Genomic DNA, 23,444 nt, shown 5'->3' on the forward strand with positions numbered 1-23,444 from the left:
AAACCTCAATTGTTTTAAATTATAATTAACAGTGATTGAGTATTTGTAAATCTACAATTATTATCGGTATGTTGGGGTTTTGTATACATAACTTGTTACTACATTGTGAGTAGTAACATTACCACAAGTCAGGATTGACAGTACTGTGGGTGGTAATTAAAGTAGAGATAAACAAATGTAATTGTTGGATTGCCCTCAATGCTGTAAAATGATAAAACTTGTTTTGATTAAACTGGGATTCACTCGCCAATATTTCTTGCTAATAAAACCTTTTTAAAGCGCGTTTCAGGTAACTTAAAGTAAAGCTAATAGAAGCCAGCTGGAGAGCACTAAAGGCTATATTTTCCATTGTATCTCCTGTATTAGACAAATTGTGAATACTTTCTCTACACGTTCGTGACGACATCCGTATATACTCGTCCCAAGCTTCCCTCGTCATTCCGAAAGCTAGTTGTCGAATGACGGTCATACATTTTTGCAACGGAGACTCGTGCACCCGTTTTTTGTTCGAAATAAGTAGATTCGCGCTCTAAATCGCCACTAATCCACAAAAAAGACGGCAACTCATACGAAAGCAACGTCGAAATTGATCTTCATTGTATAATGGATTTTCTGCAAAATAATCACTAACCAAACAGTTGTGAGCACCAATCCAGTCTTGTTCAAGATGTGGTTGTCTAGAACGCGTTGGTTGTGATAATTCTGCTTCCTCCTCTTTAAAAACTTCAACCGCTTCTTACGCCACCGCAATGAGCAAATCGTTAAGCGTGCCCGATGTATTGCAAAATACATCTAGTTTTCGTGTATAGTTTGTACAATTTTCATTAAGTTTTGTGTTATTTTAGTTAGGATTTAGCATTGTATTTAACTGTTTTGATTTGCAGGGCTCAGGAAGAGAAATGAAGCTAAAACGAGCTGAATTTAAGAAAACCGAGCTGTCGGACGAGTCACGTGTGTGTGGAAGACAAACGAACGAAGAAAGAGATGGAAAAGACCATGTCGCGTCACGTGACAGGGGGAAGGCAAGCCCCTCGCGTGACGCGAGGGGTAAAAAGGTCAAAAGTGGTAAATAATGCCTCCTGCTTCACGCGAAAGGGGAGAACATACCCGTCACGCGATGCGACGGGTCCCCCAGTTCACAAAAGGTTGTTGTTGTTTCGAGATTGACCTAATTATATCCCATAACGATTCAGGATGAACTTGGAAGCATAAAAAGGCGATTTGGAACAGGAGATCGAAAAAGTTGAAGACTTAAGCATCAGGATCAAGGTTTCAAGGCGTGTGATTGAAATCTCTGGTGTCAACCATTCGGTTTCATCGTTCCTTTGTCACTTTGATTTAAACCATGTTTTCTAGATTCTTCTTGACTATTGTTCATGTTCTTGAGTTGTTGCTAGGCTAAACATTAGTAACTGCCTAGGTCATGATGATTACATCTCTTGAATGATTTGGTTTTTATCAATTTTTTAACTTATTCATGGTTTTTAATTATGAAGTAAAGACTTGGTTTTTATTGGCGATGATGTGTATGCGTATCTAGTTTTATTCAATTAATGATTTTTACTCTGCACGTTCCCTGTTGAATGTCTTTTAGATAATAATAATAATAATTGCATGCTAGGTCAATTACTGTGTGTTCTTGGTTATTGGATGATTTGCTAGACGTAGTATTCCATAGGAGTGATTTTCATAAATTGAGTAGGTCTATGTGTTCAGCCAATCTTAATAGCCATGAGGTGAGAGATTGTCGGTTTGTCTAGGTTGTTAGATTGTTAGGGATAAAGCCTTTGTGAGAAGATCTCCTTAGTTTACCTGCATACCGAGTTTGATCAAGATTACCATAGTTACCCTTTGACTTTCGCGCTGTGAGGTAGATTGTCTATTAGGGTACTTCATTATTAGGAGGGAAATCCCGTGAGGGAATACACGATAACTGGTAGATTAACAACTTTTAGGTTATTTTAGGTTTCACCTTGAGAAAGGGTCGAGGGTCCTTTAGATCACCTTTGAGTTTAGCATCTGAAGATCCTGGTTCCACAATAGTTCCTATTCCGATAGAAAACCTATCATTCATGTGTCGGGTTCCAACCTAGGTAGTGCTTCATCATCATCTGATTACACCTTCAGTCATAGTTCGTGTCTGAGTTCGAGTTAGTTAGTGTTTTAATTAATTGCATTAGGTTGTTAGAAAACCCCCTCAAAATATAAAAACAATAAAGTTGAGTCAGTTTAGATAAGTAATTTAGTCTAGTTAACGTAATTAGAGTCTTGTGGGTTCGATACTCAGACTTTTTAGGTTGTTCTACATTGATCGGTACACTTGCCAGTTGTGTGGTCTAGGTTTAGAGAGTCTTAGTTTTTGAATTTAGAACTTAGAGTGTCTAGGTTAAGGTTAAATTAGTTAGTTTTAGTTAAACCACTTTGTGCACATCAGTGTCCGAGTAGGTTGGAGAATCATTTGACGTCTCAGAACTTGTAGACATTTTCTTAATTTGATTTAAGATGATTTGAGTCTATTTAAGAGAGATGTATTGAGTATGAGAGTTTGTATCTTTATATATAACTTTTTAATAAAACATATTTTTTTAAATTTATAGTCGTTGGTAAATGGCTAGTAGGCATGGGCCCCACCAACACACCTCACCAAAGCTCGTCATTGCGTTCACAATTCAACAATAGCGCCCCCTGCATGGCATTCAGGGTATGGATGGGGCACTATTGTACAAAATTTGTTGAGGTGGCATGGGGAAACGCCCCATACTGTGCAACCTAATGCTTTCACTATAGGGATTTGATCTTCCATGACTGGATTTTGATAAACATTAGACTTGAAGAAGATGAACCACTCGTTAACAACATCATAGAAAGTAAAGGATGAGGTTTCCCAACTTAAGTTAGCGATTGTATTAGAAGGTAAGAGTGAAGAAGTAGAAGATACTTGTATATCTTTAAAAAAGAGAAGAGTCTTACCATATATAAGTGTGTGATATGATAGCGACATTTGTGTACAATGAAGCATCAAATTTAACTTGACAAAATGTGTGTCAACAACCTCTAATAGTATCAAATGCAAATCTCAGTTGTTTACATTTAAAGAAACTTGTTTAACTCTCATAATTCAAAGATCATTTCTTATGGTAGTTTTATATGGTGAATCATAATGCTCACTCTTTCCAAAGAAGTTAACCACTTCTTTGTTTTAAGCTAAGTACCAAGCCTTGAGTCGGCCAAAAGGTGTATTTAAGCTTTAGTACCTATAAGCCTTCGTAATGAGTATTTTCCCTTCCAAAGAGAATAAAAATCTAAATGTCCTATAGATACTAGAATGAACATTGGACCAAATCATGATCATTACATTTCTTGAGACATATCCACAGGGGTTAATTCATTGGAAAATAACATTCTCATAACACATTTCCAATCTAAATATTTACATATCTAATTCCTCTAATCCCCTTTCCTGTTAGTGCAACATAACAAACAACGATGTTGTTTCCCCCAAATTCTAATCGATGAAGGAAGCTCGGGCTGCTTAGAAGGATTTCAGGGTTCTACATATTCTTTTTGTATTCCTTTTTGACTGTAAGGGTAAAATTAAGAGTTTACGTCTTTAACTCTAGTTCCAATAATATTTCTACTTACTGTATTTGCAACGTCTTTGTGTTAAAGCATTCCTGAAAAAAATCTTTATGAATATCTCATTATTTGCTTCCCTAGGAACAATGTTAACCCCTTACTACTTAACGAGTTCCCAATTTTACTTGTCTTTGGTGTTAGCGACAACTCACAAAGTATGCCTCACATTATGTTGCCTTAAATAAAAACTAATTTGTGAGAATGTTGTCACATTTGTGTTTACTACACTATAGACTCTCCACGACTATATACACATTATAGTTCATGTCAAGGAGGTAATTCATTCTTAGAAACTCAATGAATCTTTTCGGTAGTGTTTTTCTAGGTTTGGAAAGAAACACACAGGCTCCATGGAAAAAGTTAGGACTACTAACCTTGCTAAATAACGTAACAAATTCATGCTCTAATGTTTTTTTTTCACTAAAGTGATTTGATCTTTCATGAATGGATTTTGGTCAAAATTAGCCTTGAAGAAAAAAACCACTGGTTAACATCATAGAAGGTAAGGGATGGGGAGCGTCTGCTTAAGTTAGCGATGGTATAAAAAGTGAGAAAGTAGAAAATACTTGTGTACCTCCAAAAAGAGAAAAGTTTTGCCGTATATAAGTGTATGATATGATATGATATTGACATTTATGTGTACAACATAGCAAACTAATTTAACTTGCCAAAACACATATCAACAACCTTTAATGGTATCAAATACAAATCTCAAATGTTATATTTAAAGAAGTTTGTTTAACTCTCATCAATCAAAGATCATTTCTTTTGGTAGTTTTAGATGATGAATCATAACGCTTACTCTTTCCAAAGGGGTTAACTTTTAAGTTAGTTACTAAGCCTTAACCTATAAACCTTTACAATGAATACTTTCCATTAACAACAGTGAAAAGTTTGAATGTCCTATGGAGGCTATAACGCACGTTGAACCTAATCATGATCATGACGTAGCTTAAGACATATCCGAAGGGGCATTTCATTAGAAAATAACATTCACATAACACATTCCCTCTATGTACCTAAAATCTAATCGTTTAAGGAAGCTGGAGTTGCTTGAGGGGGCTTCTACATTTTCTTTTATTCCTTTGAACAATAAGGATAATATGTACATCTCACACGTCTTTAACAAGTTTTCAAAAATCTTAACGACTTTTCACTTCAAAAACTAAACGTGTTAAGTGACTAAAAACGATAAAAACCCTAGGTAAACAAACCACATAACACAATCACAAACCAATTAGGAATGTGTCCCATAATCACTAAAACTAAATCATATGTTTTTTGTTGGGCCAACACAAATTGACCAAACAAGTTCTTGCAACAATCAAAAATTCGAGTATGACTTTCCTCGAAACAACTCACCCACTATATAAACCAAACACCCCCTTTCTCCTCTTCAACATTTTCTTTCTTTTTTATTTCTTTTCCTCTCAATTTTCATCTTCAATTTCTTCTTTGATCTCCCAACTTTAAAACAATCACTTTACAGGTACGTTTCTTTCTATCTTCAACTTTTGATTGTCCAGTTTTGAATTTTGTTATCATCTGGTCTTCAGTGCCCAATTATAAATCGAATCACAAACATCAGCGATCTGTTATTATTATTTCCGATCTTACATATACTATATTAGTTAAGAGCAATATCGACCTTTAGAAGCTTGATTTATCTGTTAGATGGTTAATTTACTTGAAATATTAAATTTTTAGGGTTTTTGATTTAAATTTGTAATCTTTTAGGGTTTTCGTTGTGTTGTAGATTCGGTTGATCTGTTAGATTGTAAATTTACTTAAACAATTGAATCTTTTTAGGGTTTTTAATTCAAATTTGTAATCTTTTAGGGTTTCAGTTGTGTTGTATATTCGATTGATCTGTTAGATGGTAAATTTATTTAAAAATTTGAACTTTTAGGGTTTTTAATTTAATTCATGTTTGCAATCTTTAGGGTTTCAGTGGTGTGTTGTAGATTAAATTGGTTTATTTTGAAACTAATTACAAGTGAATTTGGTGTTTGGACGTGCAATTTTATATCAATTTGATTAGATCACAATCGATTTGTTATTCAGTTTTCGGTTAATTTATTCGGGGTGTTTTTTTTTTTTTTTTTTTTTTCGTGATGTGCAGGGGTATAAGTAGGGTAAGAAATGTTAGAGCAGTTACTGATCTTTACCAGAGGGGGTTTAATCCTCTGGACATGCAAAGAGCTTGGTAACGCTCTAAGGGGATCACCGATCGACACCTTGATCCGATCATGCCTTTTGGAAGAACGATCCGGTGCTGCATCGTACAATTACGACGTACCTGGTGCGTCGTACACGCTCAAATGGACGTTCCACAACGAGCTCGGTCTCGTTTTTGTTGCGGTGTATCAAAAGATTCTCCATCTTTTGTATGTGGATGACCTGCTTGCTATGGTGAAACGAGAGTTTTCGGTTGTTTACGATCCTAAACGGATGGTTTATGATGATTTCGATGAAACGTTTAGGCAGCTGAGGAAAGAGGCGGAGGCTCGGGCTGAGGAGATGAAGAAATCAAAGCAGGTGATGGCGAAACCGGTTAGTAACGTAACGAAAAAGCAAGGACAACAAACGCAGAAGTCGGGGTTTGACGGAGGTAATCGAAAAAAGAGCGGTGGTGGTGAATCGGGAAAAGATAGTGCGGATGACGATGATGTAAAAACGGGTGTTTTAGAAAACGGGCATTCAAACGGGGAGGTAGTTAACAAGGGTAGAGTTAACTTAAAAGAAAACGGTAATAACAACGCTAATTCCGAGGCTTTTGATGTAAATAAGCTACATAAGCTTCGGTCTAAAGGTGGGAAGAAGGCTAATGTTGTTGTTAACAAGGTTTCCAAAGAGGAACCGAAGAAAAAGCCTACAAAAAAGAACCGTGTGTGGGATGAGAAACCCGCTGAAACCAAATTGGATTTCACGGATCCGGTGAGTGAGAATGGTGATGCTGACATGGCGGTTGCGCAAGTTGTTAAAGGGGAGAGTATGATGGACAAAGATGAGATTGTCAGCAGTGACAGTGAGACTGAAGATGAAGATGAATCGGAGACAGATAAGAAGGTAGATTCGAAGAAGAAAGGGTGGTTTACATCCATGTTCCAAAGGTATATTTGTTTCTTAACTTTTAGTCAGTTAAATCATTCATCTTAAATCTTTTTAATGTATGATTATACATAAAATATCAATTATTTTAGATCATCTTTTATTTTTCTTTTTGTATAGCATTGCTGGGAAGGCTAATTTGGAGAAGGCGGATCTAGAACCGGCTTTGAAGGCTCTGAAAGACAGGCTTATGACAAAGAATGTGGTATGTTGTTCTACCTTCTTAATATTAAAACCTAGTTTTTTTTTGTGTGTGTGTGTATCTATATAGGATCAGGTTCTGATGAGAACCCCCCCGAGTTGCGAGAACTCCTTGAAAAAAAGGTCTTTTTTTAAAAATCATGCACGTTTTTCAAAAAATAAAAATAAAAAGAACAGCCTAGCGTTCATTTACGCTAGGTTTTTGATCGTTTACACTACTGTAAAAAAAATTACAAAAACATATGTCGTCACCCTTTTTGGCGGGTTACACTCATGTAAATTTTTGTATACAATTTTTTTGGAAAAAGTTACACGATTTAAAAAAAATGGCGATTAAAAAAAACCTTCTTTTCAAGGAGTTCTCAAGTTCTTGTAACTCGGGGGAATTCTCATTTTAAACATTCCCTATATATATAGGATAAGGATCCGTTAGGAACCACCCTTTATTGCGAGAACCACGAGAACCAGAGTGAACACAACCAAAAATACCTAAAAAAATAAACACACACAATTTTTTTAATAGTTAACTGCCATTTTAGTCCCTGTGGTTTGTTCACTTTTGCCATTTCAGGCCAATTTTCAAAAATGCGCCGGTTTCCTCCCCGACATACTGGAAACGTGCCACTTCAGTCCAAAAATTAAAACCCAGTTAAGTCGGATAGGTTAAATGAAGAGTATTATTGTCAATTCATAAAATAAGGTGGAAATAAAAGATATATGAATTGACAATAATACCCTTCATTTAACCTGTCTGACTTAAGGGTTTTAATTTTTGGACTGAAGTGGCACGTTTCCAGTATGTCAGGGAGGAAACTTCCTCCCTGGTGTATTTTTGAAAATTGGCCTGAAATGGCAAAAATGAACAAACCACAGGGACGAAAATGGCAGTTAACTCTTTTTTTAATTAAAAGTCGCTAAACTTCGTCACTAAAAAAATTGAACAACCGTACTGCTGCACATGTGCATATGCCGTAGTTTTTTTTTTTTTTTTTTTTTTTTTGTGACGAAATTTAGCGATTTTAAATTTTTTGTTTTAGCATTTAGTTGTGGGGTTTAGCTTTATGGTTTAGTTTTTAGCTTGGGTGAGGTGGGGGGTTTAGGTTTTTGGGAGGTGGGGGTGGGGTGGGGGGTTAGGTTTTTGTGGGTTTGGGGGGGGGGGGGGGTTGTTTAGGTTTTTAGGTGGTAGTGGGGTAGGTTTATTTTGTTGTGTTCACATTGGTTCTCGCAATAAGGGTGGTCTCGCATGAAACGTACATCACGTACGACAGGTAATTACGCACGTTCATTTTAAAATCACGCACGTTATAGCTCAAAAATCCAAAATCACGCATGTTGAAACACAATAATCATGCATATTGAAAACATTAATCACGCATGTTATATAACAAATCACGCACGTTGTTGTACGTGAAGTACGTTAAGCCGTAATGTACGATATACTTTTTCTATATATATATATTGCTTTTTTGGGAAAAGTGTGAAGATATTTACGCTTGAACTTGTGTGTTTTGCATTTGCTGTGTGCCACAGGCTGAAGAAATTGCTGAGAAGCTTTGTGAGTCTGTATCAGTCAGCCTCGAGGGCAAAAAGCTCGCTTCTTTTACTAGGATATCATCCACAGTGCAGGTGGGTAGATCCAATCGACCTTTTATGCGTATTTAACCGTTTGTACTATTTTTTCTAAGAGTGTAAAATAATATGTACTTGATGGAACCAACTACCGCAGGCTGCAATGGAAGACGCGCTTGTTCGTATCTTAACCCCAAGGCGTTCCATTGACATTCTGAGGGACGTTCACGTTGCTAAGGAACAGCATAAACCGTATGTAGTGGTTTTTGTCGGAGTTAATGGGGTTGGAAAGTCGACTAATCTTGCCAAGGTAATAATCAACCAATCAATTTTGCCACATGGCATAAATTCACGCGTTTCTAAAAGATAACCTAAGCCTGAATCCAACGGTGTAGGTGGCTTACTGGCTTCAACAGCATGATATCAATGTCATGATGGCTGCATGCGACACTTTCCGTTCAGGAGCAGTTGAGCAGCTTCGCACTCATGCGCGTAGGCTTCAGGTATATGATGGATTGACGGTTCATTTTTTTTATTCTGATATATTCATGTATTGTAGTTTTTAGTTTTAAAACATATCTTGCTTTCAGATCCCGATATTTGAAAAGGGATACGAGAAAGACCCTGCGATTGTTGCTAAGGAAGCAATTCAGGAAGCCACCCGTAACGGATCAGACGTTGTTCTTGTTGACACAGCGGGTCGCATGCAGGTATTATTCATAGCTTCATATCCTATATTTCTATCTCGGATCATTTATATAGAATGTATTTTTACATAATTCTATGACATGCGCAGGACAATGAACCGTTGATGCGTGCACTATCCAAGCTTATATACGTCAACAGTCCAGATCTGGTACTTTTTGTCGGGGAAGCATTGGTCGGTAATGATGCTGTGGATCAACTCTCAAAGTTCAATCAGGTCTCGAGGCTTATATCATAGGGTGGAATGTAGATAAAGCTGTATACATTTTGTTTAACTAGGTGTTTACCTGTGTTCTTACAGAAATTAGCCGACCTGTCACCCTCACAGAGCCCTAGGTTGATTGACGGTATCTTGCTAACCAAGTTTGATACCATAGATGACAAGGTAAACTCAAACTGGTATATTTTTTTTTTCTGTATGTCGAACATTAGTTAATTTATTTATTTATTTATTTTTGTGTAGGTTGGAGCTGCACTGTCTATGGTTTACATATCAGGAGCGCCTGTGATGTTTATCGGGTGTGGACAGTCTTATACAGATCTCAAAAAGCTGAATGTGAAGGCTATTGTGAAGACGCTGCTTAAATGAGGGTGCACATGAAGTGGCTTTGTTTATGGTTTGTTTTCTGGACCTACTTCTGTCAATGTACTCTTCGATCTTGAATCTGTTATTTTCAGTTTGTCTGTGTTGAATCTTGTGGTAAACATCTTTGTGATCTATGATCCTTATCATGTGTTAAATCTAGTGTTGAACATCTTGTGTTTTGGTTGGAATATTTAGACCATTGTCCTTGTGATAGTTATGGCCTAGTGAGTCGTATTTTTTCCATTTTACATGCTTTTGAAACACAAACTACGAGTGGAAAATGGGTTGGGTCAGTCAGATAACCACATATCCCAGCTTATTAAACCCCTGTGCTTTGACCTGCTTCTAATCCACCCAAACGAGTTCAATTTGACGTCCTCCACCACAACTGTCTCTAACGACCTGCTCGCCTTGTTAAACACAACAGCATTTCTGGCCTTCCAGAGCAGCCATACTGCTGTGTAAATGCAGCGCTTTCCTCTACCCGCTCGAAACCTGCTCCTCCACAACCCCCAAAAGCTGACCCAAATTATCCCATCCTGTCAAGTCAACACATGTCCACAAAGACAAAAACCTCTACATCTCTTTCGCCCTGCTGCAGCCTATAAAAATGTGGGACACAGGCTCTTCCTCCCCTGGACATAGGTCGCAATTACTCGAAAGTAAAACCACTCCCCTCGCCAACAAGTTGCATTTAACCGGAATTTTATTTTGCACCTTAATAGGAACCCAAGGCAACCACTCCATAAACCTTTCACCGCCTCAATTATGCTTCTAGCCTAACTAACCGAGAACGAACTTTCTAAATCCTTAACCCAAAGCCACCCGTCTGACCCAGCATGAAACTGATACGCTTCCAGCATTTGAGACAGAACATCCACGTCCTCCGCCTCGACCCCCGAAAGAGAGACCTTCGGCCAACCCCAAGTAAACCGTAACCCCTCATCAGTGCAAAGCCCAACCCTGTCTTTTACCCAGCACCCTTTAAACGTCTCGACTCGATAGCATTCAGGTTCGGGAAATAATGCTTCAACGGAAACTGCCCTATCCAAATGTCCCACCAAAAACGAGTTTTGTCTCCTAAACCCACATTTTTCCTCATGAGATTATTAGGCGAGTTAATAGCCAAAATGGTACCTGAGGTTTGCTCACTTTTGCCACTTTAGTCCAAAATCCAAAATTTTTAAATCTGGGTCCCTGAGGTTTGCATTTTGTTGCCATTTTGGTCCAAAAGTGAAATCAGGTCAGATTTTCAAAAAAGAACCTGCTATTTTGTCTTTATGCTCAGGGGTATTTTAGTCATTCTGGCTTTATTATAGAGTAATATTGGTTAAAAATAATTAAACCCAAATTAAATCTGCCTTGAGCTGCCTCTCTCTCTAACACCCAGATTAACAAGAATTTTGACCCAGAATTCCCCAAATTAAATCTGCCTCTCTCTCTAATATTTGTGTGTTTCAGCTCAACCTAGAATCCCAAAATTAAATCTGCCTCTCTCTCTTCTCTCTCTCTCTCTTCTCTGAACTACCACCACACCACCACCCCCACCACCGCATCATCCCCACCACCACCATCCCACTGCCGCCAACACGACCATCCCACTGCCATCATCTCTCTCTTCTCTCTCTCCTCTCTCTCGAACACCACCGTCACTGAACTCCACCACCGCCGTCATCCCTGTTGTAAAGGCTCCGACTACAACCGTCGTCCCTGAGTTTCAGATATGAGTTCGTGCCGATGGATTTGAAAGAATTTTCAAGATCTGAATCGACTTGGGTTGATTTTCGACGAGTTTCGGTGTAATCGGATTGAGACAAGTGGGAATTCTAATTGCAGGCGGTTTCTTGAATTTTATGCTGCAAGAGGTCATAAGATTCTTCCAAGCTCTTCCCTTGTGCCTGATGATACTACTGTCCTCCTCACTATTGCTGGCATGCTTCAGTTCAAGCCTATTTTTTTTGGAAAGGTATATAAGTTAAATTAAATTAAAATTATAAGAAATTTGCTTTGACCATTTCCAGCATCTGCAGGTGGCTAGGCAATAAAGTGGGAATTTTTTTGAGATGCTCGGGAATTTTAGTTTCGGTGATTACTTCAAGAAGGAAGCAATAAGGTGGGCTTGGGAACTCTCAACCGTAGAGTATAAACAACTTCAAACTTAATACACTTGTTTTGCTTTAGTTTCCCTAATATTTGTGTGCTTCATATATGGATTTGCCTGCAGACAACTTATTGATTACGGTTCATTTTCGATGCTCTTGTTTGACTGGGCATTAAGAAGAAGAAGAGTGAATATGAATCTGGGTTGATGTTGTTAATCGGCTTATTGTTGTCAATCGGTTTAATTTGATGTTGTTGTTAATCTGGGTTGATGTTTGGGTCTGGGTCAAGAGAGAGAGAGAGAGAGAGGAGAGAGACAGAAGTCATTGTGTTTAATCATAAATAGAAAAAGGTTTAATCAATATTTAGTTATAATAATTCTAAAATGACCAAAATACCCCTGAGGGTAAGGACAAAACAGGGGGTTTTAATTTGGGGATTCTGGTCAAATTTCACTTTTGGACCAAAATGGCAACAAAATGCAAACCTTAGGGACCAAGATTTAAAAATTTTGGATTTTGAACTAAAGTGGCAAAAGTGAACAAACCTCAGAGACCATTTTGGCTATTAACTCTTATTAGGTTTAACCCCCATAAGACACAACTCCTCCTCAATATTTGCAATGCTCGACCACAAACCCGTGACCGATTTCTTTGCCATATGACAATCAGTCGTATACTTTGTTTTTATGTATAGCTTTAACACACTTAACCCACAAGGCATCTTCCGACGTTTTCTACCTCCACCACCACTTTAAAAGCAACGCCAAATTCATAACCCCCAAGCTTCCCACCCCCCAAACCGCCTTCGCACTTAGGTTTCATAATAAGGTCCCATGCCGCCCAACAAATTTTACTAGAGGCATCTACCCCTCCCCATAGAAAGTTTCTTCTCACTCTTTCCATCTCCACTGTCGTTTTCTTAGGTGCCTTAAAACCCGGAAGGTAATAAAGAGGAAGACTACCTAACACCGCTTTGGTGAGAGTTAATCTCCCACCAAACGAAAGAGATTTCGCCTTCCACACGTTGAGCCTATCTTTTAGCCTATCTATAACCGGCCCTCAATTCTTTGATAAATCCATGTTAGCATCAACCGGCAAACCCAAAAAATTAAAAGGCAATGAACTGGCTTCACAATGCATAATACAAGCCAAAGACCTCACATCCGTTTCACTAACCCCCACGCCGTACACCTTACTTTTATGGTAGTTGACTTTCAACCCGGAAGACAAAAAAAACATCGAAGAATCCTTGACAAATTTAACATACCTCTCTCATCCCATTCGCTAAAGAACAAGACATCGTCCGCAAAAGTGACATGAGATTCCACTGGACCGCCATTCGGAAGCGCAACACCTTTGAACAAGTTCTTACTAACTGCCTCCCTCATCACCACGCTAAGCCCTTCCATTGCAATTATAAAGAGGAACGGCGACAACGGATCCCCTTGCTTGACCCCTCTTGCGAAAAACATAATGTTTGCATATGTGTACTATGGTGTAACCTCGCAGTAGTATTATGGTATCTAGTAGGGGGGATTAGGATCAAATACAAAGGATCCTAATTGTAAGAAGTGTAAGAAGGATTTATAAAGTGACAAGTGTCCAATAACCTAAAAAAACCCACTACAAAAAAAAAAAAAAAAAAAAAACTTAAACATCCACCACCACCAAAAACCTAAACCCCCACCCCTCCCCCATCACCCACCCAAATATATATATATATATATATATATATATATATATTTTGCCGAGGGGGTGGGGGTTTAGGTTTTTGGGTGGTGGTGGGAGGTGGGGGGTTAGGTTTTTTGGGTTCTTTTTGGTGAGGTATAGTTTTTTTTTTCTTTGTCGCGGGGGTGGGGGGTTAGGTCTTTTGGGGTTTTTTTTTGTGAGGTATAGTTTTTTTTTTTGCCGGGGGAGGGGGGGGGGATGGGGGGGCCCGGGGGTGGGGGGTTTAGGTTTTTGGGTGGTGGTAGGGTGGGGTGGGGGTGGGTGTTTAGGTTTTGGGTGGTGATGTAGTTGGTTTAATTTTAGGTTATTGGACACTTGTCACTCTATAAATCCTTTTTACACTTCTTACAATTAGAAGCCTTTGTAGAATAACTTGACCCGTAGTAAGGGTGTTTCTTCTCGCTTAATTGACTCTTTTAGTTTCATACATCGAAGATATAATAACGGGTATTTGAGTTAGCTATTTTCAAAAACAAAAATTCGTTATGGTATATCCATCTTCGGCAAGTCATGTGACTTTCTTTCTGGTTTATCAAAAACCTTCAATATTATCCACATATCTTTAATTCTTTTTTTAAAACTCATCTTCCCCACGAGCTTTTATTGATAAAATTGGATTGTTTTCTCATTTGGGTTTAGAAGAAATTTGATATCTCGATGAGTAAGACGATTAAAGGGGTACGTAGGGGTGGATTTTGATGCATATGGTCTTGGGGGGGGGGGGGGGGGGATGAGGATTACATGAAGTTGCAAAAGGTATTGAACCTAAGGGGTGTTTCGGAGTGCTTATAAAACTCCTTATTGACTTTTTGGAAAAGTCAGTATGGACACTTTTCCCTTCACATACACCCTCATTACCAAAGATCATTTTGGAGCTTATGACTTTCTAAAAAGCCAATAAGTTAATAAGTTGTTTCAAAAAGCTTAGTCAAACATGCCCGTAATAGGTTTAGATTTGATTGTTTGTTAGGTTTTGGTCAAAGATTGATTATTTTGATGTTTTGATCTCATGGTGGCGATGGTTTTAGCTTCGTATTTTTCATGTTCCATCATGCTCTTAATACACTCACATCTTTACCAGGGGGTTGTCATCATTAAGGCTGTAAACAAACCAAACGTTCGGCGAACAGTTCGTGAACCGTTTCCAAACTGTCTAACATTGTAAGCATCCATCAATCTTTATCTTCTTTTCTCTATCAAAATTACTTCCTTTAGGCTCCCCCTTTCGTTAAGCTTCCGTGCTTTTGGGATCGACACCTGACTTTCCGGTTACAAGCTCCCCCTTGCTTCGAGCTCGTCTTCAGACTCCCCCTTAGACTCGGCTGTCGGGATCGTAGTCTGGAACAACATCTGCAATTACTCAAACATTTATAAATAAAAGCATTATGAACACTCAATTGTCCAGAAATCGTAATCTGGCTCTATTCAACTTTCTAAAACACTTCCCCTATCAACAATCTTCATAGATTTGGCAGTATTTAAGAATCCAACATCGAAAACTGACTCTTTTGCATATTTTAACAGTTTAAGAATCCAACTCCCTCACAGTTAATCATCCAAGTCCAAATTAATGACCTTGGAGATCTTCACAAACTGTTTTTGATTTTTTATTTAAAAAAAACTTCAAGTTTCAAATTAATGAACTTGATTTATTTTCAGAAACACGATCAGCATACTAGATTTTGAAACTCAACATCCCAGACATCGGTTGTCGAAAATAAAGTAGAAATCAAAATCTTTTTGTATTTTTCTGAAACATAAAACAGTAAAGAAATATTTACAAACATATTTACAGACAATATTTTTGCTTGAGTTCGTGTCAGAGGATCATATCAGTTTATGACAAATCAATAGTACCGTTGAGCTTTAAACACTTTAAGTTCTAAACGATTCACTTAGATTGTCAGTATACTGATCCACTTAAATTTTCACACAAAGTTCAACTGTTTCGAGATACAGATTAATGTTTTAATGACTTAAACTTATTTGCGTGTCCCACCTCAGAATATACTCCCGTATCCAAAATCCTATATTCAGTCTTACAGGTGAATGTACACTAATGATATCTGTAAACGGGTTATGCGAGACCATGAGAGCTCAGGTTAGAACTTCCATTCAGACAAAGAGATGATGGCTCGTTTTTAGGTGTGTCCCGATTGGGGATCTTTTCTTCAACAGCACATGATTAGCATTTTTCAATGTTTCATCATTTTTTATGCTGAGGGTGGGCTTTATGATTAAAGCAGTGCAGAGTATTATACGAGGACTAGGCTATTGCTCCCGCAAAATCAGAAGTCCCGGTATAATACCCCAAATATCATCACATACAAAGACCTAGTATGTCAGAAATAGAAAGCCCTTCAAACAAGATTTCGGGGGTTACCCATATATCCGAGAGATGTTCCCCACGAGATAAGTAAAGTATTAATATTTAGGTTTATATCTCGAAAACAATCTACTAAGCGTGTAAAAACCTACTGGCATATCATCAGTTAGACTGTTTATCACAATTAACATTCCATTTCTTTAGCGTACTGTGATTGTCTACTGATGTACTATCATTTCCTCTTTTTACACAAAAACTCTTTTTCATTTTCTCATGTTTTTGGCTTTTTCAAAATTTCAAATGTTTTTGTATTTTCAAAATTCCTTACTCCCTCTAAAATGCAAAATCATTTAAAGAAAATTTGATAAACTGACACTGATAGCTTTGTCTCGCCATCCATTTTCTGCGTCACATGCTCTGTTCTGCAGAAAGTATAACGTATCCCCATGATTTACAACACATTGATTTTTTACAGTTTGAAAACCGTTTTTCAATCTTGTGAAATTAATCATGTTTGTTCCGCCGTGAGGGTTTCGGCATATTCAATCAACATATTTTTGTATTTTGAATTTTTGATAAATTTAAAAACAAACATATTTTTTTTTTTATTTTTCAAAATTTTGACAAAATAAAGACATATTTTTGGTTTTTAAATTTTTCAATTTTTAGGATTTTTGAAATATTGTTTATTTATGTACAGAAACAAACAAACTCCCTGTTTCAACCAACTCAGGGATCAGCAGCCTCCTCTCCTCGTGCCAAGCTCCTCCGATACTCCTCTTCTTGACTTTCTATTATCTTCGGAAGCACCTGCACATTTACACTTACTTAATTACTTGAACAAATTAGCCCAGGTCTTTTTGACCTCAGGCATTTCAACACAATATGCATCATTTAATTTCGGAAAATCTTTGTCATTCTAAACAAAGACTTTTTCAACTTTGACTTCAACTTTTTCATCATTTACCGAAGTCATTTGTTTCTTAACTGTCCATGTTTGACCTTTTGGAGTCCCTCTTTTGTAAAAATGTGAATCTTTTTTAACATTTTGATTCTGAACAACATTTGGTTTCCAAAACTGTTGTGGTTTTGTAGCATCGACATTTGTTCTCCAACTTTGTGTTGTTCTTAATCTGAGTGTGTGAGAATTCCAAGTCTGTCTTGAATCGAACCTATTCGGGTTTGATTTCCAAGTTTGATTCGAAGCAAACTTGTTTGTGTTGTGCCTCCAAGTTTGTTTTGAATCAAATCTGGTTGACCTTTGTTTCACATACTTAGATTTCTGTTTTTTAACATCATCAGACTTCTTTATTGTTTCAACATCAACAGGTTTCAGATTTGGACACTTGCGTGCAAGATGTCTAGGGGTGTTCAAAAAACTCGTGGCTCGCAGCTCGTTCGAAACTCGCTCGAAAAAAGCTCGAAGAAAGCTCGGCTCGAAATTGGCTCGGTTGTAAACGAGCCAGCTCGGCTCGGCTCGGTTTGTAAACGAGCCGAGCTCGAGCTTGGCCTGGCTCGGCTCGTTAGCTCGTGAGCTGGCTCGATAAGGTTTACATCCTTCATTTTTTTGTCCCACATCGCTTAGAAAACAAAAACTAATGGAGTATCTCCCTTATAAAAGAAGGTAAAGACAAATGAGAAAGTGAATTAACTATTTATACTTGCATATTTAGCCATATGGTTAAATTAAATGGAAATTATGGCCCTTAGGTTATGAAGAAATTCATTTTTAAGGGCTTTTTAAGTAATAAATTTTGCGGTTCTTTGTTAGTTCGAGCTAGATCGAGCCGGGCCGAGCTAGCTCGAATTCTAATCGAACCAAGCTCGAGCCTCAAATCTCAGCTCGATTTGAAATTCGAGCTCGAGCCGAGCCAGCTCGAACCGAGTTCGAGCCGAGCTCGAGCTGGGTCTAGCTCGGCTCGACTCGGCTCGTTTAGAGCCCTAAAGATGTCCAGTTTGATCACATTTGAAACATGTTCTCTTGGACACATCTTTAACCTGTGGTTGTTGCTTTTTCTTTTGAGCATACTGTCGTCCAAATTGGAGTTCTTTCTCTTCTTCAGAACTTGTTCCGTGAACAAAATTCATCTTTGCCTGATAATTTGGCATTTCATTTTTCTTCCAATTCTGTTTCTTTTTATAACCCAACCCAGCTTTCATGTTTTTCTTCTTGAAACCAGGTTTGTTATAAAAACTTTTGTGACTCTTTCCAGCAAATTTTGGATTTTAGACTTTTCAATCTCAACCATCTTGAAAACTTTATCAATCTTTTCTGAAATCACATTCTGAATCGGGAATACAACATCTAAGAATAATTTGTCCGATCCAATCATGGTATAAACCAATCCTTTTGAATCTTCATTCAAATTTTTCTCAGATTTTGAATTTTTCAGATATTCTTCATGAAAACTACCTTCATTTTCATCCTGTGATTCAGATTTACCTATATCAACTGACTCTTCTTTCAACACACTTTAAACGACCTTACCTACCACCTCTGAATCACTAGAATCATCAGATTTGGAATAGATTACGTCAATGTTTTCTGGCAATTGATCTACCATGTTGAAAGCTTTTTCGACCTTTTCATCATTATAAAATGCAAACTTTTCCGGTGGTGGAACTTGATGAAACTCTGAACCAATGCCCTTTTTGTTTTGCTCAGAATCTTTACCATCCGGTTTTATGTTGAAAATTCTTTCAAGCACATATGATGACGCATGATAACTATTTAACTTGTTGTTATCCTGTTCTAAATCAGCAATCTGACGTTTTAGCTTAGCAACATCCTCAATATAAGAATTTACAACTTGTTGCTTTATTTTATACTGCCGTTTAAACGTATCAGTTGTTTCAGAACAGTATCTCAATCGTGATTGAACAAGTTTCATTTGACTTTTCACATCTTCATATGATTTTTTTAGTAATGTGATAAGCCAATTTTACTGAATCGTATTCTTTTTTCATTTCTTGACATGCAACTTCTTTTTGTGAACACTCTTCTGTCATTTTTGAAATTTTTTCTTTCAAAATCTCATTTTCTTTTTCTAAATTTTTACATTTCTGTGTTATATTTTCATTATTATCTTTCAAAACTTTTTCATTTTCTAACATTTCTTTGTATTTATTTTTGAAAACTTCTTCAATTTTAGAAAATTCTAGATCTCTTGTTCTGAATTTTTCATCTTTTTCTGTACAAGCACTACATGTTTCCATGTATTTCTTGCACTTTTCAACATTTTTGTTTAAGATATCAAAATCAGAATTTACCTCAGTGATTGGCACTTCGGCTTTCTCTGCAGTCTTTGTTTGATCAGCATCTTCCTTCTTTTCTCCACCAGTACCATCATCACCACTAACATCTGCTGATCTTTCAACCTTCACTTCTTTTCCTTCTTCTTCAACAACTTGCTGTTTTTCAATAACAACTTTCTCAACCTTTTCTTCCCTCACCTCTTCTTCTTTAACAGCTTCAACTTTGATTTCTTCAGCAACTTTCTTCAAATCATCAACTAGATTTTCAACATTCTTCTTCATTCTTTCTTCATCCCTCTTCCTCAAACTTGATATCATGACATCTCTTATGAGTTTTTCCAGCCTTTTCACATATGTTTTATCTTTTTCAACATTTGAATAGTATTCGACGGATCGAGGAATTACTAAAAGAACATCATCAAAAATTATGTCTTTCTTGGGAACAACAGGTTCACCATCTCTGTTGACATAGCACTCTCGCTTCTTGTCCCATCTTTTATAGCTGACAGCATCTTCATACTCTTCTTGCATTTCATCAATTCTGTTTCCAGCAATGCTTCTTTCTCTGTATGTTTTCTCATTCAGAATCTCTTCTCTGGTTTTCTCTTTGATTTCAGCAACAAAAGCATAATGTTTGCTCTTTGAAATAGTTTTGCCATGAGCTGTACTTCGATTATCAACACGATCTTCTTCTGGAAGAATCTGACTCCAATCATATCCTTCATCATCATGGATTACAGCACATGCTCTTGACCTCTCTTTGGGATTATTTTCAATCATTTTCGGCTCTTCTTTGCTACGGTGGTAAATCGCCTTTCGGTAATAATCATCATTGAAAGGTTTCTCAGTTTCGTCAATTTCAGAGTTTCTGCATTCTCTTTTGAAATGACCTTTTTGCTTACATCTGAAACAGGTCACTTTGGATTTATCAAAACCCAGCTTTGTTGACGGACCACCTATTGACTGCTTCCCAGTAATCTCCATATATCTCTGAGCTCTTCGAATGCAACTTGCAAGACACCAGCGTATGTCAAAGAGTTCCATTTCTGCTGGATCGATCTAGTCATAGTCTTCCTTTGTCAGTTCTGAGTTTCCTATTTTCCCAGACACTAGACCTTCATATGATTCCAGAACAGATGCAAGAAAGCTCATTTGCTGCTTGGCTGCATTGATGCTCATTGCCGGGGAATTCTTCAATTTAAGAGCGATGTTACAGAGAACTTCTTCTGATTCTTCGGAGTTTGCTTTTGGAAAAGATAAATGTTATCCTGGATTGTAACTTGATGAACTTGTCTGAGGCTCTTTTATCTTCTCGCCACTAAAGGCTGTCTTTGGTGAATCACTAACTTTCACCGAGGGTATGTTTCCTTTGTAATAAAGACCCACATTTTGTTGATGTGAAGAACCGTTCATCTTGTTTTGTTTTTGCAACTCCAGTTCATGACTTTCAATTTTTTCTATCAAGACATCAAGAGAAATTGTATCATATAACACATCATTTTTCAATATGAACACAAACGTTTACCACTGATCAGCTCGTGGTAACGCTTCTATGATTTTATCAATTATTTCTTCTCGAGTTTTAACAATTCCAAAACGATCAAGTTCAATTTTTAAATGGCCAAATCTCTCTATCATTTGTCGAACTGATTTACCTTTCAAGCTATCAAACAAATCAAATTCTTTCTTTAATAAAGCAATTTTATTTTTCTTGATTTGTTTACCCCCCTCTGCTTTAACCCGTAAAGCTTCCCAAACAGATTTTGAAAAACCGTCATGTTGTAGTAAAGCAAACATATCATTTCTAATTGATGATTGTATTAAAGCGATCATTCTCTGTTCAGCTGCAAATTCGGATTTGTCTTCTTTGGATAAACTTTTGAGTGGGAGATCTTCTCCTTTATTATTGACCGGTCTACTATAACCAAATTCCAAACAGAACCAGCTCTCATGAGCGTAAGCTTTTGCCCGGTTGATGAAACGTTCTTTCCACCAAGTGTAATCTTCAATACTTTCAAGCGTTGGTGGTTTTGAATGTGTTCCGTAGAAATTATCATGTTTAATGTTTTCATTGATCGCTTTTGTTATGGTTTTTGGTGTAACACTTGAGGTTTCGGAAGACTCGGATGTAAACGCCTTGTAAAACGTGTTGTAAAATTCTTCAGCCATGATGTGAACTTTTTGCATTACCTGAATACAAACAAACAAACAAAATCAGTTTAAACACTTATCAATTAACTGAATTGAAATAGTACTCAGTTGGTGCGAAATGATCTTGATGCGAATGGACTTCAAGTGAAACAACAACTTTCAAACGAAATGACTGTTTCGTGCGAAATGGTCAAACGAAAAGACACTTTCCAGCGAAATGGCAACTTGACACGAAATGAAAATCTATTTCGTATGAAATGAAATTCACAAGATTGATTTTGTGCGAAATGTAGTTCACAATGTTGATTCCGTGTGAAATGACAATCAAAATGTTGATTCCGTGCGAAATGAACTTGTTCAATCCGTGCGAAATGATGCTGGCATCATCATATCGGCCAAATTTTTGTCCAATCGATCCGGTTATAAGTCGATTTAAGATCTGATACTTTCAAGGATTTGTTAAAACTGTATTTCGCGTGTAATATGTGAAATTCAATCCATTTTATCCGTAAAATCTTGATGATTTTGAAAAAGAAGGTGTAGAAGTCAGAATTTCAGCTGAAATCGGTAAGAACTCTTCATCCTGAGCTCTGATACCACTTGTAGGATCGTTGTGCGACCTAAATGAGTCGTTCAGAAGAGTTTTGATCCGAATCAAAGGCGGAATTCAATGAAACGGACTTGATAACAGCTTGATTCACTTTAAATGTCTCTTGTATTGATTTAATAGTATTACAGCACCTGGAGACAATTCGGCAGAGCTTCGCTACCAAATTCCAATCGTTACAAATGACAACCTATGCTCTAATATATATAGGCATGGGTATTTCGTGCGAAATGACTTTAGTTCATTTCGTACGAAATGGATATGGTCTTTGGCCATTTCGTGCGAAATAGTTATCACACACACAAACCTAATATTCTAGCCTATATGAGCATTGGTTATCCTATCTGGTTACAAGACTCGATACAAGACGAAGTTAACAGACATTAATGCACCAACAACAGGAAGTTTGTTTGTGTTCGTTCGTTTATTAAACAAACGAACACGAAGAAGAAATTTTGTTCGTTTAGTTAAATGAACAAACATGAACCGAGGTCGTGTTCGTTCGTTTATGTCCGTGAACGTTCGGTAACGTGTTCGTTTATGTTCGATAGTTCATTAGTGTTTTTAATTTTTTTATTTAAAGAATTCAAAATTCCAACAAATTAAATATCTAATAAGTGTCAGTGTGTTATATATTCTATTTATGAACGACTGTTTGTGTTCGTCTGTTTCTATTTCTGTTCATGAACATTATTTTGTGTTCATTTGTGTCGACGTTACCATCACTTCAATCATCACTTCCATTGATCATACTAAAAACACCATCTTTAACCAAAACACTAAATTCCAAAAAAAAAAAAAAGAATCAGAAAGGAAGAAAAATGCCAACCATTGTTTCATGGAGATACACCCTTAGAATCAGAAGGTTCGTGATCCGTTTTGACAACAGAAGAAGAGTGTTTGTTAAAACAATCAAAGCCATTTTGAACATGGAAGAAGAAGTACAGAGGGGGATCCTATCACTTGGCGCCCCTCTTGATAACCACTGTAATAAAACACATACGGTTATAAGAAGATTAACCAGAAAATTTGGACCAAACAAAGCAAATGCAAAAATGGACCTAATCATCACATCATGGCGTTTTGATGAAGACACAGACATGGTCACCGTTATATGTGACAGCGTAGAGCGGGAAGACTACATGCTTGAAGACATCATGACCAAACAGGGTCTTGGGTTCCTAGAGGAGTTACACATAGGGGTGCAAACGAGCCGAGCCCGAGCTCGGCCAGGCTCGAGCTCGAGCTCGATTAACTTATGAGAGCTCGGGCTCGAGCTCGGCTTGATTCGAGCTTTGTTTTCAAAGCTCGAGCTCGGCTCGTTTGTATTTTATCAAGCTCAAGCTCGGCTCGGGCTCGGCTCGTTTATTATCTATTAATTAGTATATTAAATAAAAATAATATAAATACTCGACTTTTTAGGCATGCGAGCTCGATAAGTAAAGCTCGGGCTCGGGCTCGTTTACT

The 23,444-nt window shown here is 37.3% G+C and overlaps 1 protein-coding gene across 1 annotated transcript; it reads left to right on the forward strand.

Annotated features, from left to right (window-relative positions):
• The first annotated feature begins 4,976 nt into the window (after positions 1–4,976).
• On the forward strand, positions 4,977–10,021 carry LOC110940787 (signal recognition particle receptor subunit alpha homolog). The gene is made up of 10 exons (XM_022182348.2): positions 4,977–5,125; positions 5,759–6,749; positions 6,868–6,952; positions 8,479–8,574; positions 8,675–8,827; positions 8,913–9,020; positions 9,108–9,227; positions 9,314–9,439; positions 9,524–9,607; positions 9,686–10,021. The coding sequence occupies exons 2-10, from the start codon at positions 5,779–5,781 to the stop codon at positions 9,809–9,811; spliced, it is 1,869 nt and encodes a 622-aa protein (XP_022038040.1). The 5' UTR covers positions 4,977–5,125; positions 5,759–5,778; the 3' UTR covers positions 9,812–10,021.
• Positions 10,022–23,444: the final 13,423 nt, after the last annotated feature.

Source organism: Helianthus annuus, chromosome 5, assembly GCF_002127325.2.
Source record: "Helianthus annuus cultivar XRQ/B chromosome 5, HanXRQr2.0-SUNRISE, whole genome shotgun sequence".
NCBI classification, from domain to species: Eukaryota; Viridiplantae; Streptophyta; class Magnoliopsida; order Asterales; family Asteraceae; genus Helianthus; species Helianthus annuus.

Bases quoted from the DNA above. Each gene is read 5' to 3' on its own strand.
- LOC110940787 (XM_022182348.2), top strand. From the start codon at position 5,779: ATGTTAGAGCAGTTACTGATCTTTACCAGAGGGGGTTTAATCCTCTGG. The intron at 8,828-8,912 runs GTAATAATCAAC...CCAACGGTGTAG, and splicing joins AGTCGACTAATCTTGCCAAG to GTGGCTTACTGGCTTCAACA. The intron at 9,021-9,107 runs GTATATGATGGA...TCTTGCTTTCAG, and splicing joins CTCATGCGCGTAGGCTTCAG to ATCCCGATATTTGAAAAGGG.